This window comes from Acomys russatus, chromosome 32, assembly GCF_903995435.1.
Source record: "Acomys russatus chromosome 32, mAcoRus1.1, whole genome shotgun sequence".
NCBI classification, from domain to species: domain Eukaryota; kingdom Metazoa; phylum Chordata; class Mammalia; order Rodentia; family Muridae; genus Acomys; species Acomys russatus.
This window is the reverse complement of record NC_067168.1, coordinates 4,404,701-4,424,217: the sequence shown is the minus strand read 5'-3', so window position 1 is coordinate 4,424,217 and position 19,517 is coordinate 4,404,701. Positions and strand designations below refer to the sequence as shown.

Sequence of the window (19,517 nt, the reverse complement as noted above, 5' to 3'; positions counted from 1 at the left end):
TAAAATTGGCGATTCTGTCAAAGGCATTCTGTGATTTTTTTTTTTTTTCCCCGTTCAGTTTACTGTCAGTGCTTTCACCCTAAGTAAAATTGCCTGCATCCTATCAACTGGCAATGGCCACTATAAAGGGGAGTGAAAGCGAAAAGACTGTGTTGCCATAATCAGTTCTAGCATAATTTATGCACGCAGTGACTCTTTTCTGTAGGGAAGGAAATGGAATACATACACATCTTCCTTTACTTTGGATTAAGTTTTAAACAAACAAACTAACTGAAACAGTGCCGTGGCAGTCATGTCGTAGACAATGGCCGCAGCTGATTATTTGAGGTAAGGTTGTACTGTATTTCTTAGTGTCGGTTTGGAGCCATGGGGACATAAACTCAAGCCTGTTCCTACAGAATTTCCCAGTCTTTCAGCTTCTTGCAAAAAGTACATCTGCAAATCAGAAGCAAGAAGCAACACGCTCCTAGAGTTCCACCAACTCCATTAAAGGGAACAGTTAAAACAATTCTGCAGTCTGTCAGCTTCTGTGTCCGGCCTACCATTTTTTTTTTAAGGTCCAGCTCAGCATTTTACTTTAGCCAAAGAAGAACAAATGGTAAAAGAAAATTTTCATTTAGCCAAGCATTTTTTTTCTAATTTCGGTTGTTAGTTTCTAAAACTTTGTATCTCAATATTCTATTTTAGTTGTCATTGGTATAATATAGGCAAATATACTCATTTCCTTTCAGCAACATTAAAGTTTCAAAGGATTTCTATTTACTATCAGAAAATCATTTATAATAGTATTGGGAAAAAACATTGCCATAGAATTAAACTGGACTCAGCACACCCCATCAAAAGTTAGAGTAGGAATCTATTTCTTTTAAGAGTAGGAATTTATTATGTAACATGGGTACCTTTAAAGTAGATTTTACTGGTAAGGCATCCAAAAGAGAATACATATTTTTAAATAAATAAAAAGCAGATATACATGATATCATACATAGAGAGATGAAATGACCCAGACTGGTTTTAGGAAATTCCCCATTTCCCTGCTTTTTATTGCAGTCATAAACATAATACAGATCTGTTTTGTTATTACCGCAAATACTGAGTGCTAGTGGCAGCCGCACGAACGCACTACCATATTTCTGTACTTTTTCAGAATGACATTGGAGCTATCATCAAAGTAGAGGACAGAGATGGCATTTAGTTTGGTTGGTGCACAGCAAGGCTTGGGAACATGGTCGGGAAACATCAGGTGTACCTGGCAAAGAAAGAAGAAAAGAAAAGAAAAAAAAGTAAACGTCTTCTGGAAAAAATGGAGTAGACATGTTGTTTACAGCTTATATTATGACTCTCTGGCAAGTGCACGTGTCCTTTGACTCTTCCATATCTCACAGATGGCGGGGGCGGGGGCTGGTCAACAGGAAGTGTTCTCAACCAACAGGCACTACGAATCAAACCAGTGGTTCTAAGTGCTGCAGTGCATCAAACAAGGCAAGCTCTGTATGGAATATTCAGAGGGATTTTTCTGATGGAAAAAGCATAAACTTCTCAGTGCCCTGCTTATAACGGACCCGGTATCATCTGTGCACACTTACAAAATTAACAGAGGCTGTGGGCTCAAGTCAGTGAGGACACACTTGGACCTAAATCTGCAGAATATTGTAATAGGGTATTAAATGATACTTCTCAAACGTTAGGCCAACTTTTATTCTTCCATGCTGAAGGGAAGCTAAAAACCACAATGAAACAAAATCTGTACTTGTTTTCCCTGCACTCTGGACCCTTTGCGTCCTATTTGGTTGCCACATGCAGCCATGACATGAGGGTTTGTGCCCAGTCTTATTTTATCTTGTTAGGCCATGTTCGGTGGAGATCCCTAGGAGGCCTGCTCTTTCCTTTCCTTTTCTTTCTTTCTTTTTTTTTTTTTCCCTGTCTTTCTTTTATTTGTAAGAAAAACAGAGGCCAGGTACAGTGGTGAACGTCTACAATCCCAGCTCTCGGGGAGGCAGAGGCAGGCAGATCACTGTGGGTTTGAGGCCACACTGGTCTACAATGCAAGTCCAGGACCGCCAAGGCTACACAGAAAAACTCTGTCTCAAAAAAACAAACCAAACAAACAAGGCAGGAGGAGTTGATCTGGGGGAGAGAAGGGGTGGGGAAGGGTCTGGGAGGAGAGACTGGGAAGAGTGAAGAGAAAAACCTTCAGTGGGGATGTAATATGTAAGGGAAGAATAAGTTGTTGTTTGTTGTTTTAATCTATTACTTGTTTTAGAACAATGATTTCAACTCTTTTTCATAGATTTTTTTTTTAACCAGAATGACTGGAGTTTAACATTATTTTCCTTTCCCTATACACTCCTTAGAAAACTGCCAAAAAGCAAGCTGAAACTGAAGCAAGGGGTCCAGAAAGTTTGCAAATTGAATATCCATTCCCTTAAAAGATTAAAAATGTAGCTATATGGAAAAGTGGAATGCTTAAGTAAAAGCTTGGTACTCATTTGATCGGACTGGAAGTTTGCCTGTAAGTTATAACAACTAAGCTAGAAGCCAGAATATGGTTCCACCGACTCCGGCCCTTCTCCCAAAGGAGTTTATGGGAAGTCCCCTTGATGAGCCTTAAGGGATCTACAAAAAAGCAAAACAGAGCCTTGTAGAGTTTGGCTTCACAGTGTCCTGGCTGAAATGACACAGGAGGCCTGCATGTGAGCTGAAACACAGGACAAATGAGTGATTCCACATAAACTTGAAATTTCCCAAGACCTCACAAAACTAAAAGTTGGAGTGCTTTTGCGGATTTCAGATGCAGTTTATATCCCTCGTCGGTTTTATCTCCCGGAGCCCTCACAGGCATGATTGATAACCCCCAGTTGTCAATGGCCTTGGCAGCCTCAATAAGCAGCCGCTCCAAACAAAATGGGTTGTTCTTGAGTGATTCTTCGAACGTATTAGTCACAAACATGCTCTTCTTTAACAAAAAAAAAAAAAAAAAAAAAAAAAAATCATGCCTGTCTTCTTGTTCCGCATCCTTCGCAGAACAAATGTAAGGACGTTCACAATTCCAGAAACTCTAAAGTCGAACTTGCCCTGCGAACTTGAGATGTGCAGTGGTGTGTCTACTACACCAGGGCAATACACAACACAGAGAACAGCCTTCCACGTTCACCTCAAGACTTCTTTCTGCTTCCTCTTGGACACCACTTCTAGACTGTAGCCATAAGAACTAAAACACTTATTTATATATTTATAAGAAAAAACTAAGTAAATAAGGAAAGGGGATTATTTGACAAAGGCTCTTCTTTCACGCTTAGACTGAAGGAACTCTGACATGCTGGATACAGATCTAAGAAAATAGAATTCATCTTTCTTAGTCACACACCATTATTTTACAAATGCAAACAAAGAAAAAAATCAATAATTTTTTGAGAAATCAAGTAGTGTTATTTTATAAGCCATCTTAGTTAGGGTTTCTATTGCTGTGATAATGCACTGTGACCCAAAGCAACTTGGAGAACACGGAGCAACATTGCTTCCTAACTTACCCCTTGCAGCTTGCTTAGCCTGATATCTGTTAGCACCCAGTACCACCAACCCAAAGGTGGCCCACCCACAAGAAGCTGAGGGCTCCCACATCAATCATCAATCAAGAAAATGCACCCCAGGCTTGGCCACGGGCCCATCTGGTGGGGTCATTTTTCTCATTGAAGGTCCCTCTTCCAAAAGGACTCTAGCTTGTGTCGAGGTGACATAAAACTATCCAACACATAAATTAATCGAAGCTGTTCCTCTCTGCCACTGCATATACAGTGATTATATTGTCCCTTCAAAAGATGAAACAGCAGCATGCCTCTCCATCTGCCAGCAGACGTCTGGGTAGTACCGCATCTCTGCAGAGTCTAGCTGCTCCCCGTTGCTCAAGGATACTAACCGATATTAAGAAGTATTTACGAGGTGAAGGCATATCTGGTTTTAATTCTCCCCAGGGATTTACTTTATGCCGTACATGCTGTCATTAAAGTGGGCTATCTCGCGAAAGGAACATTTTACACGTGGCTGACTAGTAAAATATGTGTCCGCCTCCTCTCTTTTCCTCTCCCTGATTTTATCTCTGAAACCTTGTATAGAATCCATGCTTAGCCACCACACCTGAGCACCTCAGGCCAGGCCGGTCTACAGTCAAAAGTGATCTTAGGTAAGCACCAAGGTATTCAAGTACTTAATGATATCTGTTTTATTTGTACGTTATGCTATTAACGTACGTAACGTAACGTATTTAAACACTGGCTACTCTGTGTCCATCGGCTTTTGAGTTTAACTGGATTAAGGACAAAGGAAAACATTCAAAGTCAAGTACAAATTTGGAGAGTTTGGAGCAGAGGCGCCTAAATAAGCATCCCGCACATGAGAGGGTCATTCTGCCACCAGCAAAACGACTCTACTTCTGTCATCGCTTCATGATTCTAACGCCGTGCCACCTTTTTTTTTTTTTTTTTCCCTCTTAGATACATAACCACGGTTTTCATATTAATCAAGACACTAGTTAGCAACTCTATCACATGATCCTAAGAGACTGCTGTCTTCCGTGGACTACCCCTCTGACCCACGCGTATGTCAGGAGAGGCTGGGCATGCTTGTTAGTTAGATGTAGTATAAATCACAGATCGCTGAGTCAGCATTTCACTATCATGCTGAGGTTACTCGAAATTCAATCATTTCCAAGTACCTGGAAGTATAGAAGAAGAAAGTGGAAAGGCGATTTCCTTTTAAAACAACAAGAGAAGAGGAACTAAGGATAAAGAAAAGATCAATAGAAATTATTCTATTATTTATATACCGTTTTGTTTTGTTTTGTTTTGTTTTTTTGAATTTTTGAGATAGGGTTTCTCTGTATAGTTATGGCTGTTCTGGAACTCGCTCTGTAGACCAGGCTGGCCTCAAACTCATAGTGATCCATCTGCCTCTGCCTTCCTGAATGCTGAGATTACAGGCGTGTGCCGCCGTGCCCCGCTTATATACTATTTTCAATGACTATAGTACCAAAGTATGTTAAGAACTTAAAATAAGTATATCAAAGGCTCCCATATGAAGTTCAGTGCTGCTGCTCTTCAGTGTTTCAGTGTGATGGCTAATGAGTTACCAGTTTAAAACCCCATCTGGCTAATCACTGTGCAGTGATGAAATCTCTGCAGAGTAGTGACTTCATTACTTCAGTTTTCCCGGAGGAATTTGTCCCAATTCTGAAACCAGGATTACTGATTTAAACAAATATGAATTTCTTACTATACCCACAACTGTTACCCCAGCTACAAGTTACCAAGGAATTTAAGAACTTGAGGTTGTAAAAATCAATTGACCCCATATGTACGAGGATATTTCTGGAGACTTGGTACTATACAGCTGGTCTATACATCTGTACGTACACATTGTAGTCATCATCATCATCGTCATTATTGTTGTAGCCTTTTAATACAGTTTGAAATTAGGGGGGAAAAGAACTTGAGGTTGATAATAAAATTTCCTTTAAAGCAACTCTATACTATATTTGTATTATAAACCGTTTTCTATCCCATAAACATAGAACATACCAGAGTCTGGACTATGGCGTGGTTGGTGGCATTCATGTGGGCATTAAGTGGAAAAGAACATTCTCCATCACAATAAAAAGCAGCATACCCTTCTGGTGCTATGATCCAGTCCTGAAATGTACAAAAGCAAGAGAAAGAATATCAGCTAAATGGCATTAAAGACATAATTCTTAAGGAGCACTCCAAGATGTTCTACCTGAGCAAGTTCCCCATCTTAGTCCAACAATTATCCTAAAATTATCCTAAAAGTCCTTTAATTTTTAGTTGAAATTTACAAGAAATTGCCATTTCTAATTTCTCCCAAGAGGTTACTACAAAACATAGCATACATTAATCATTCTGCATTTGAGAATAGAATTGTAATCACAAAATAGAATTCCAAACATTGTTTAAATTGGAAATAATTAATGCTGGGTCGTTCAAGTGAACCAGAAAATGTAGGGGACTTAAGTGCATCTGTGTAATTGACACGAGCAAGTCAAGGACCCAGGGACTCAGAGCCATGGGAACGGCACTAGATAGGATAGATAGGTTCAGAGGAACAGCAAGACCAGCCCTGGGTCAGGCTCAGAGTAAATACAAGGTGTTCCCTGGGATAGGCTACAGGAATGGCAAGGCCTTCTTCCCCTGGTTGAAGTAGGAATGCTGACAACACGTGTAGAAAGTACCATCCGCAGCTTCCCCCTCCAGCCTGAGGCTGCTCCCCTCCAGCCTGAGGCTGCTCCCCTCCAGCCTGAGGCTGCTCCCCTCCAGAGGCCCCTATCAGGCTTAGTCAGCTCTCCTTCACCTTGTTCATCTATATATAATAAGCTCTGGGTTTCCCAGCTGCTGCTGGGGCATCTCCATCTGAGCCCATGACCCACCTGATCCCAGCTTTTCTAGTTATACATCTGTCATTTCTTCATTCCCAGTCACCCTAGTCAGGTCAATACCAAAGCCCTGGAGGCCAAGGCAAGTGGTACCCAATGCGGGTCCTTGACTACAGGGAACTCACATTGGTCATTGGTCAGGCAAGGGAAAACTACAGTGGCATGTGTAAGTGTGCAAAGAAAAGAAAGGGTGAGAGCATTTCTACAAGTCAGGTGTAAGGGTTGGGCAGGATCTAGAGGCAGACAGGACAGTTATATGTTTGTGCCCTGAAGAACATTTTGAGAAACCGTGGAAATAAGGTAAGAACATTACAACTGCATCGATATTTAGACTATATTGAGGAGACATTGCCTAGATACTCACACTGAGGAAAGAGACTATGAGGATACAGTCTTCCAACCCATGGTGGAATTGCAGGGTCTGGGTTGCAACAAGGTTTACAGAGAGGTAAAGTCACTCATTGACAGCACACTTTGTTTAGGGTAAGAAAGAAATCGGGATGGAAAAGCTACAGAATCCAAACCAAATGTCAGAGAAGGAAACATGAGACCTGGCGTCAGGACATAATCTGGCAGTTATATTTCTGATATGCCTGATGACTGGGCCCATGCAGGGAAGTCCAGTCCAAAGAGGAGCCCACTGGTCTGTGTATCCATCCAACAGCTTCGTCACATCCTTCCATGCCTATTTATATTAATGAGTCCTTCTATTTGGGAGAGCACTCCTCTAACCACCTGAAGTCCCAGTGGGCTCCATCACACCATTCAAAATGGGCTATGACTTTACTCATTATCATCACCCTGGGACATTCCTCTTAAAGAGACCTGGAGATCCACCCTGCTGTGGACTGGTACCCACATTAAATATGAAAATAGAGAACTCCTAGAATTTGAGGCCTCCACAATATACAATGGCTCTCATCACCCACCCCACTGAAAAGCTATAGAGCACACAGCGTGATGGGTCCCTGGCTATGCTTTCTGAAGACATTGATTATTAGACACCACACATAAACACAATGTTAATGGTACTAATGTTGTTTAATGGTCCACTAATGGCTCCACAGAAGCAATGATACAGTGTTCGGGCATTCATCCAATCTCCAGCTAGGACCTTGTATAGAAGTGTGGAAATTGGCAGCTGCTGCCAACCGTTCTGATACTACCAGTCGGTCAATTGCTGAACCTCAGTGCACTCAGTGTGGATAAGGGAGGATTTCAGCCCCAAGGTCAGACAGGATTTGATATGTCACAGAGATTACCAACACATATGTGTGACAAAAGTTTTTATAATGAAAGCACATATAATTGGGAATTATAATGAACACACAATAGCACACACAACAGCAATATGATATGGGCCAATTATGTTGGCACAGCCTAGAAATCCAAAAGGCTATTGTCTCCGCTGCTAATATTACAGAAACAATCCTTGATGAGGGTCAAGGTTTCAAGCCTTTTAACTAGGCTCTCGCTTGTTTAAAAAACAACAACAACAACAACAACTTTGCTTGCTGTTTGCATTGGGTACAGTGGTTGTTTCTTCTTCCTCTTTGTCATTCTGATAGTCTGGTATTAAGCACTGCAACAAACCACCTTGGGACTAAAATTGAAGACGCTCTGAACATCTAAGTAATAATAAATGGGGAGATGTGAGGAGCCGATGAAGTCAGGACTGAGTGTGCATTCCTAACACAAGCATGGCCTCCTCAGGGCCCTCAGGGCCTCAGACTCATGGGAATGGCAAGGCCTCGTCCTGGTAGAAGTACAGATGCTGACAGTGTGGGTAGAAGGCGTTAACCGCAGCTCCTTCCTCAAGGCTGACTACAGCCAAGCCTGCTCCCCTACAGAGACTGCACACACATGGAGGTCAGCTAGCAGTCCCCTCCTTTATTCATGCTTCACATGCTAAACATGCAGCATCTCGGCTGTTGGTGCATCCCCATCAGAGCACACAGTCCGTCCAATCCCAGATGTTCTGTGCCCGAGTCTGCCACTTCTTCGTTCTCCTGTTGCCCTAGTCAGGTCAAACCCCAAAGCCATGCAGGCTTCATCAGGGGAAGACGTGGAGAACAGGATTGAGCTGACTGTCTTCGCTGTGTGGTAAGTCGTTCCCAGTGTTAAGAGTCTTGCAAGGTGATGCAGCTTTACTTCATCTGTTTTATCTCCTGTTTTTCTTTTTCATCATTACACTAATCTATAATCTTTTTAGACAAAATGAGTCAGAGCAAATTTTTGTATACTGTACATGAAAATTTCAGGAACTTAAAAGCCATCCCATGGAATAATCACTATGATTTTCCCATCACCAGAGAAACAAAAACAAAAATTATATATGCATATATATAATTAAGTTATTCATAATGAAAGTTTAATCATAAAAGTTGACTTTCTATGCAGCGGAGGACATCATCATCTCAGTGAAGGGTCAGTCTACATACTGGAGGAAAGTCTTTACCAGCTAACAGAGCATTAATATCTAGAATATATGAAGAACCAAAGCAATTAAACATTAAGAAAATAACCCAAAATTTAAAATATGAGAAAAGAATTTTAGTTCTCAAAACATGGCATACAAATACCTAAGAAAGTATTTTTAATATTCAACATTCTTAGCCACCATAATAATGAAAATTAAAACTTTTTTGAAATTTCATCTTATACTAGTCCTAATGCCTAAAGTAAGAACAAATGTAAAACGACAAATGCTGGCATGGATGTGGGGAAAGAGGAACATTTACTCACTGCTGGTGAGAAAGAAAACTGATAGAGTCACTATGGCTATCATCATTGAGGTGCCTCAAAGAGCTTAAAGTAGGATCTACCACATGATTCAGCATAGCACTCTTGGGCATGCACCCAGACAACTCTACATCCTACTACAGAGACGCCTCCTCATCCACACTCACAGAGGTCCTAGTTATGATAACTACAAAATCAAAACTAGATATCCTAGATGTCCAATAACTGAAGAATGGGTAATGAAAAATGTAGTACATTTATATTATTGAATATTATTCTGCTGTTAAGACAAATGAAGTTAACAGACAAATGGATGGGTCTAGAAGCAATCATTATGACTGAGGTAAAGCCAGACCCAGAAAGACATGTATCACAAGTTTTCTCTCATTTATGAATGTTATCTTTGAATCGTCAGGTATGTGTGCTTTATTTGAAATATCCATAGCAATCAGGAAATTACAAGGGGCTGTGGGGAGGAGACTTTAAGAAAAGTGAGATGCAATGCATTGGTATAAAGTGTTAAATGGTGCTAAGGGAACAGAAAAGGTTAAGTTTGAGTGGATGAGGGACTTACAGGGTTAGAGGATAGTATATATAACAATAAATATTTTTTTCTTAAATGTCATATAGGATCATGTCACTGTAGAAGCTCCCTATGAATATGTATATATGCATGCACATACACACAGAGAGAAAGTTTTAAAATGGAGTTACCCCAAACAGTACCCTTACTAAACAACACAGGCTAATAAATAAAAAACCCTAGTCCCATGGATGAGTTGCTTCCTTAAGAGTTGGTATCTAGTGAGATTCCAAGGACCTCCAAACATTACAAGCTCTTGGTTACCTTCCAGAACTTGACATTAAGACCCTACTGTGGATGGTATGTCACCCTTGAGTCACAAAACATGGAGAAGCCTAGTGGAATCACCGTGGATGCTTCATTTCTACTGGTTAGCTTCACAGTGCTAAAAGGTGCTATCCATATTATTGAAGGATAAAAGTAATCATAACCTTACCCACTGTGAACTATACCAGATACAGTGATGACTGGCCTGCCAGGACATGCCCACTGCTGCAATAGTGGTCCCTAATGTCATGGGAACAACCAACCACTTTCCAAGTTGGATATGTCATGCTCCGTAAGATGACACTTATCTGGCACCAATGTTGTGTCCAGAGCCTATGGCTAGAGAGGTCATGGGATAGAGGAGAATCTACTGTTGTTATGCTGCTAAACGGATATAATATTAGCAAACTCCTAATGAGCTGTTATTATATTCACAGACTGATGGACCTCTCTCAATGCTCATCAGAAAAGTCTGTGTCGCAGTAGATGGTGATTAACGCAGAGATCCATACTAGACAAGCTGCAGAGAAGGAAAGAGTATGGAATGATCAGCCCCACATGGGACATTTATACTACGCCCACCTCCTCCCAAAGCTCGGGGAGCATTGTGGAAGTAGGAGCAGAGTGATGTTAAAAGCCAGAGGCTATGGATGACTACAAGGAAACAGTGTCTCTGGACACAGCATGGCAAATACACAATTTGTAATAGTGGTGACAGCATGTACAAGACCCAAAGCCAGACCAAAGCCAGCATGGAGAAGAGAACTGTACATATAATCCCACCTCTAAAACAAGTTACTATTGGAAATTAATAGCTGCCGGGAGAGGAAGAGACAGTTTTCTCTAAGAGTGTAGTCCCCGTAAGCTGGCCATGCTCCACTGAAAGGCACACATAACAAGAATATTTGAGCAGCACAAGTCAGCCTTGGTTTCCTTTTTAAGACACTCAAAGGTGGATGGGTAAGGAAGTGGGATTACCTGGGAAGAGCTGAGGAAGGAGAGTGAATACAAGCAAAATATGTTAGATGAAGTTTTCAAAGAGCTAATAATAAAAACAAAAATCCATAAAAACAAATATGTAGTTCTATCTTGTATTATTTTATATCATTATTTTAATTTTGTGAAGATTATTCTATGAAGGTGGCTCATATACTGAGAATTTGTTGTAACACAATACCAAAAGAAATCTGAAAACTTCATTGTTCTCAGAGCCTTTAAAATTTTTTTTTTTCTAAGTTTCCTCTCTACCTCATTTGTGAAGCATATTAAAGGCAATAATAATATTACGGGTCTTAAGTGAAAAAAAAAATAGTATTCTGTGAAAAACAGCCTTATGATTTAAACTTTATAGTTGGAATTTCTACTTCCTAGACAGAACTATGATTCTGATGTAGCTAATGTAAGTGTTTATACTAATCCGAACAAATCTTTTCTCTTCATATAATTAAATTTTCTGGAGGTGCTGCGAGGGTGACTCAGTGTGTAAGAGTGCTGGCTGGGAAGCCAGTTCCCAGGTGAAACTCTGTGAAATGGGGGCATGTCTGGCATGCTTGCTTCTAACCCCAGGATCTTCTACACTGGGGTGAGAGAGACAGGATGATTATTGGTGTTTACTGGCAGCCAGCAGAGCCCCAAAGACAATGAGTTCCAGACTCAGTAAGAGATAATTATCTCAAAGAGTGCAGTGGGAAGTGATAGGTGAGGACACGTTATAGTCGCTTCTAGCCTGCACACATGCTCAGAGACACTCACGTGCATGTGTGCACAAAAATAAATAAATGCTCATTATATATGATGGCATACACCTATAGTCCCAGTGCATGGGACACACAGGCAGAAGAAGGACTCAAAGCCATCTTGGGCTGCACAGTGAGACTCTGACTCATGCAAAACAAAAGACTTGGGATATTTTAAAGGACGGTATTGTTTTTATCCACTCTTAAATGTGAAGTTGAAGAGTGTTATATTTCCCTAGGTAGTTGTTAAGCCCAGCTCATTATGTTCCGATGAGGAAGGAACAAGAAGGAAATGAAAATGATATGTGTGGGGACGCATTGCTGAATACTCTTTAAAAATGGCTGTTAGATTGACACAATTACTAACAATGACTATGACTTGCCAAGGATTTAAGATAAAACAGAAAAGAAGCCCCCAAGTTGAAGACTCTCACCTGCCATCCCAGGTCCCGGAAGCTTACATAGAGTTCATGCTTCTTGCAGGCTTGCTTTTGTTCGCTGGTATTATAATCTGCAGATTAAAGAAAGAAAAAAAAAATCTCGTGTTTTAAGCAAAGGACTGCCCATTAGGTATAGAAGTATACAATTTCCCTGATGATTTTAAGAATAAGGTTTCTGGAGGAGATTGTATTTGAAGATGTAAAACGTGAGTTTGACTCTTACCTGAGAGTTTTCTCTGTAGACTTTAGATAGCGTGGTTTGATTTATACAATTCTGAAAGGAATGTTATTGCCACCTGTATGTCAGGTGCTGCCATCCTGTGTACTGACTACTGACTATGTCGTAATTCACTAATTCAGGCACACTACTTGGGTACTTCACATAAATATATGGGACGTATTCACACAATATCATTCAAGCATGGATGCTTTCAGAATAGCCACTGACCCTGGAGATTTTATTTAAATAAGTACCAACAATGTAAGACACCCCATTTTGAGTTTCTGCTCGCCACTCAAAGGCACATCCACTTTTAGGCATCTTCATTCGTGGCTAATAGAAGCACCCAGGCAAAAAAAAATCAAACAAGGAGCTCAGGAAACCCACTCCCTTTCCCCCTCCCCCTTTTATTCACATGCCCAATATGCCAGGAAGTCTCCCCCATGACTTTTAAATAGATTTCAAACCCACTTGCTCACTATCTCCACCATTGCTCTGGAACCAAGCCACCATCACTAGCCAGGATTACTGCAGTATCAAAGAGAGGTGTTCTCCCCCTCCTCCCTTTGCACCCCAACAATAAAGTGTCAACTGGGCTTTTATTAGATAAGTTATGCACTTGTCCGAAAGAAGCCCTGCTGTAGTTATGATCTCACCAAAGGTGAAATGTCTGCACAAGAGTTACAGGCGTGGAGTGAGTTGGTCCCGTTACCTCTGTCACTCCTTTATTCCTCCTTAACCTTGTCCTAATCCGTGACAACTACTTCCTGTTACACACGGTTGAGTGTGTACATCATTTAAGGCCCTCACACTTGCTGTAACCATTTCCTGATATTCTCTTGCCTGGATATCAACACAGCTGACTGCTGTGTCCTTTGGTAATGTTTAAGCACCATCTTCTGAAGGGGTCTTCCCTAACTAGTACACTTAATATTTTAAATCTGACCTCAGTAGCCCTCATTTCTCTTAGCTAGTTTAGGTTTGATTTCATGTCTCACTTACACTTTGCGAGATCTTCTGCCATTATTTATACATTACATGCATTATTTATTTTCTATATTTCCCCCTAAAATAAATATTCACCAAGACAGGAAATCTGTTTCACTCTGGTTCATTGATGGATACCAAGTACTAGAAACAGTAATTGATACATGATATGCATTTAATAAATATTTAGAGAATTAATGAGCTTATTTCCTATAGTTTTCCATGAGTAATTTAAAACAGATACATTATTTCTATTATATACTTTGTACTCGTTCAAAATTATTAAAATTTTTACAATTGTTTTAGTAAGTTAAATATAAATGTAAAACTCTAATCTTGCATCTGAAATAAAGTAAAATACTTTAAAAATACAAAACTTTACAGAACATTTTTTTATGCTCTCTCTGGAATTCTCTCACACTTTTTACAAATAATACCCTAAAATATTGTTATTATTTCCAGTGTGAAAGAGGGTAAATGAAAGAGCAATATAATTTACTTCAAAGAAATTTTGTGTTAATATTTCACCTTCCAAGTTAATGATTCAAGTGCTTATGAAAGAGTCTCACACCAGAAACCAAATGGTGACTCTGCTGTCTTTGTAATTATTTCAAGCAACTGTTTATTTGATGTCAGTTAGAAATTGAGAGAGTAGTTAAATTTTGAACACAAGAAGATTTTCCTCTTATGCAATAATTTAATAAACATATGTTAATAATGAAAAATGAAAAAAATTGGTTCTCTTGTTTGCAAGGAAATGTCTACCTTAATCTCAGTAATATACAAAACAATTTTATTCAGACAGTAGACAAGTATATTCTAATAGTAAATATAAAATGAATACACACACACACACACACACACACACACACAAATTAGATTGCTAGATAAAAACTACATGTATGTTTATTAGAATTCCATGTTTGTGAAAAAGAAAATGAATAAAATTTAAATGCCCAAACATCTCATTTCATTAATGTTCCATAAAGACTAAATGATATATATGCATACATATAGCCACATAAAGGTAATGAGCAATTAAATTTATAATGAACTCTTGTTCCAAGAGTCTGATGTCATGGAGAATTGTGCCCAAAAGCTTATTCTGTCAGAAATAAAAATTAATGGGTACTGAGTGAAGTAAATATTTTACACAAATCAGCAATGTCTACAGTTAGGTTCGCTCTAATAGTTGGCAGACCAAGCTGTAGGAAGACAGGCTAAGAAATGTTTATAGCTTTAAAAATATCAAGCGGCAGCCCTTAGGAGAGTAAATAAAATGGACATAAATCTGCAGTTGATGAATATGTCTACAAATGAAGTCATGTGCTCAACCCCAGTCTGCTCACAGATTTCCAGAAACCTGGACCTTCTTCTGTCCTCCTCACCACTTGTATGACTCACCAGACCCTGGATACACTAGGCCAGACCACATGGTGGGAAGGTACATGTGAGCTATCTGTGCTCCCCTTCACAACTCCTCCTAATTCTGATCACCATGAGCTGTCTCTTCCAGATCCCTCTTTCAGACTCAGAAAGGCCCACATGTCCTGTGCAAATGACCAAGCCTGGTGAGGCTGCCTGACCCTATCCTGTCTGTACATTACCTGATTCCAAGACATACACCTACACTCACAAGCAGCCTGATAAGCCCAATCTACATCTTTCCTAACCTTCAGGTTCAGGCCGGCACACCCTAGGCCCCGGCCTATCCTGCTGTGTCCACATCAGATATACAACCAACAGAAGAGCACACGACCAGATCTCATATTAAAATAATACAAGGTGTCGAGATATCATGCCCCCCCAAATCCACCCATCCTATAAACATGTCTTGCAGTGAGGATTACAGAGATGAGCCCCAGGACACAGAACTTAAAAGAATAGTAATGAACTTTATCAAAGAATTTAAGGAAGACACAAGCAAATAGCTGAGTGAAATTATAAAGAATGAACTCAAAGTAAGTAAGGGCCCAAAGGATATACAAGAAAACGCAAGCATATGGCTGAACAAAATGACCAAATTCAATGAAAAGATGGAAGAGTTGACAAGAACCCCAGCTGAAATGAAGTTGTAACGGAAAAACTAAATAACTCTACTAGAAAAACCAAGAGATTATCTAAATAGAATAGATGCAGTAGAAGATAGAACATGGGAATTTGAAGATAAGTAGAGGAACTAGAGCGAACTAGCAGAGAAAGGAACATGTTGGAAATGTGGGATACCATCAAAAGACAAAATCTTCAAAGTATAGATTAGGGAAAATAATCACAGGTCAAAGGCAAAGACCAAGTCTTCGACAAGATCATAGAAGAAAACTTCCATAAAATAAGGAAAAGCATATTCAGAGAGATGTAAGAAACACACGGAACCCAAACTAGGCAAGTCAGAAAAGACACTATGGCAAACCATAGTTATGTCACTAAATACACAGAAAAAAGAAAGGTTCTTGAAAGTTGCAAAAGAAAAAACACAAGTCACACATGGAGAAAAATCCACTGGAATAACAGCTAATTCCTCAACAGAAACTTTGAAACCCAGAAGAACATGAAGCAACGCATTCCAAGCTTTAAAGATCACAACTGTCAACCAAAATTATTATACCTAGCAAAACTATGTGCTAGAGATGAGGGAAAAGAAAAAGCTTTCCATGATCCAAATGGGCTAAGACTTACATCCATCAGACAATTCTAAATAAAATATGGGAATAAGTATGTTGAACTAAAGAAAGAAATAAGCATAACCAAGAGACTTTAGGAACTCCTATGATTACTAAACACAAAGTATGACTAAAACCAGCAAAACAAACAAACAAAAATGACACAGTCAACACATACCTTTCAATAATAACTTTAAATATTAATGGCCTTAACTCTCCAATCAAAAGACAGATGCTATTTGGATGGATTTAAAAAGAAAATTCACCTTTCTCCAAGAAACTCAGCCTTAAAGATAGACATCACCTTAAAGTGAAAAGATGGAAACAAGGATTCCAATAAGATGAGACTAGGAAGCAGGATATTGATCTCCTAATACCCTGACAAAATAGACTTTAAAACTTATCAGAGTAGAGAAACAATGACACTTTATTCTACTTAAGGGCACTACTCAAAAAAACATTGCTATCCTAAATATATGTGCACCAAGCTCTGGTAAACACAAATTTCATTTTTAAAAACAAACTTACTACTAGAACTAAAGAACCAGATTAACATCAAACCATTAATAGTAGGTGACTTTAATATCTCACCATCTCCAATAGAAAGGTCATCTGGACAAAAAATAAAGAGAAACATCATAATTGAATGATATACATCAAATGGACTTAACATGTATGTGCAGAATGTTCCACACAAACACCAATGAATATATGTCTCTTCTGGGCAGGCCATAGAAGTTTCTATAATATAGATCACATTCTGAAACATAAAATAAATATTTAAAAATTCAATGAATTTTTTGAAATAACTCCCTCTATCTATATGACAATAATGTAATAAAACTTAAAATAGACAGCAAACTAGTTAGTCCACAAGCTCATGGAGATTAAAAGCTCGTTTTTGAATGATGAATGAGTCAAAAACAAAATAAAAATAAAAATTTTAAAATTCCTGGAACTAAATGAAATGAAAATACAACACAACAAAACCTCTGGGACACGTGAGATAACAATTAAGATGTAATATGAGTAAATTAATAAAATATATTTTTAAAAAAGAGTTCTAGCATCTATAACTATGAAAAATAAATTTTGGTTCAAAAGAAAAAAAATGGAGCCCAATGATGACATTTTATAGCTTTAAGTACCTACACTTTTTTTTTAAAAAAAATCAGAAAAAGCAAAAAATAAATGACTTAACAATGCAACTCAAGAATATGGAAAAGTAACAAGAGAAACCCAAATCTAGTACACAACAAGAAATAAAAATCAGAGCAGAAATTAAAGAAAGAAAATTAAAGAAACAAAAGAAAATAAGAAAATAATTCAAGAACTCAATGGTTTAAAGAACAGGTTCTTTCAGAAGGAAAAACAAGATGTTTGGTCCAACCCCCCAAAAGAAAGAAAGAGATGATCCAAATTAACACATTCAGAAATAAAAAAAAGTGAAACAACAGGCCCCAAAGAAATTCAGAATATTATACAGGAGTAGATTAAAAACCTGTGCCCCATTAAGTTAGAACCCAAAGACATGAAAAAGTACCTTGATTTACCCGAACCATCCCAGTTAAAACAAGAAGAGATGAACCACCTAAATATGACTTATGAGAAAGCTGAAGCTGTAATAATATTATGGCTTCTGACTTTAAAAGGCTCATATCCAGCAGATTTTCTTTGGATGTTCAGAGAAGATCTACAGGTAGTGCTTATTGAATAATTTTTAAAACAGGAATAGAAGAAGCATTTCCAAACATTCTACAAAGCCAGAACTACTTTAATATCAAACCCAGGCAGATACAATGAAAAAAAAGAAAACTTTAAGTCAATAATTCTGATTAGCATGGACTTAAAAATCTTTAGTAATATGCTTGAAAACCAAATACATCTATATATCCAAAACATAATTCAGTATTACCAAGTTTGCTTTATCCCAAAGATACACTATTGAATCAACATACACCAAAAAATTAAATGTGATAAATCATAAATGTGACTCAAAGACAAAAATTTACTCATGGGGAATTTCAATAGATGCAGTGCTCATGCACACACCCCAATTCACAATAGCCTCAAAGAAAATTAACTATCTAGGAAGAAGCCCAACGAATGAGATGAAAACCCTCTGCAGTGATAACTTTAAATCTCTAAAGAAAGAGATTGAGAAAGACATTAGAAAAGGCAAAGACCTTGCATACTCATAAACTGGTAGAATTAATATGAAAATAAATATGGTTTGGAAAACGAATTACAGATTTGGTGAAATGATGATCAAAATCCCCATCTCATTCGTCACAGATTTAAAAAAAAAAAAAAAAAAAAACTTTACCTAAATTTCTTTTGAAATCGCAAACAACCCCAGATAGCCAAAGCAATCCTGAGCAAAAAGAATAGTGCTGGAGGGGTTACCAAACCAGATTTCAAATCATATTACAGAGCCAGAATAATAAGAACAGCATGAAACTGACACAGAAATGGATGTGCAGAACAATGGAACAAAACAGTAGACCCAAACATAAGTGCACATGACTATAGCCATCTGATATTTGACCAAAAAATGCACACACACACACACACAAAAAAAAAAACCCACTAAAGAAATAAAAAAGACCATCCTCAACAAACGGTGTTGAAACTACTTGATGTTTATATAAAGAAAAGTAAAATTAGACCAGAGTCTATAACCTTGCACATTAACTACTTCCAAATAGATCAAAAACCTCAATGTGAAACCTGAAATGCTATAACCTCTACAAGAAACACAGAGAGTACACTCCAGAATATGGATGTGAGAAAAAAAAAAAAAAAAAAAAAAAAAACCTTCTGAATAAAATTCCATTCACCCAGGAATTAAGGCCAACAATTAACAAAGGGGACCTCGTCAAACTAATATATTTCCACACACCTAAAGAAATAATGACTTGCGGGAAGAGGAATCCTATATAACTTTTGCCAGCTACTCACTTGAAAGTTGGGGCTAATATCCAGAATATTTTTAAAAATCACTCAAAAATCAGAATCAAATAGTGGACTGTGAACAGTCTCAGAAAAATAAAATACAATCGGCTAAGAAATATCTAAAAAGTGCTCTCATCCTTAGCAATTAAAGAAATGCAAGTTAAATGACTTGAGATTTTACGGCACCTCAGTCAGAACGTCAAGTAACAGACAGAACTGGAAATCTTTTGTACTCAATGAGGCAACGCAGACTGAGAAAGACAAATGCTCCGCGTCTCTCTCTTATCTGTGGTTCCTGGCGCCATGGTGTCACGTGCCAGTTTTATAACCTGGAGAAACCAAAGAAAAGGGCACCATGGAGGAAGAGAGCAGGAGAGACTGGAATGGCAGGACACGCATGATGCCGAGGAAGGAAGGGAAGATGACAGGGGACTTATCTGGGGAGTGGTAAGGTGGTCAATACAGAAGGAGTAGGAGAGAGATGG

At 38.6% G+C, this 19,517-nt stretch overlaps 1 protein-coding gene across 1 annotated transcript in view; it reads right to left on the bottom strand.

Annotated features, from left to right (window-relative positions):
* Window positions 1-551: 551 nt before the first annotated feature.
* The window catches only part of Bmp5 (bone morphogenetic protein 5), a 124,982-nt gene continuing 106,016 nt past the window's right edge, over window positions 552-19,517 (bottom strand). Inside the window, exons 5-7 of the mRNA XM_051140299.1 lie at window positions 12,205-12,281; window positions 5,574-5,684; window positions 552-1,249 (exon numbers count right to left, since the gene is read on the bottom strand). Coding sequence (XP_050996256.1) covers window positions 1,100-1,249; window positions 5,574-5,684; window positions 12,205-12,281 — 338 coding nt within the window. The 3' untranslated portion in view covers window positions 552-1,099. The remainder of the gene's footprint in view (window positions 1,250-5,573; window positions 5,685-12,204; window positions 12,282-19,517) is intronic.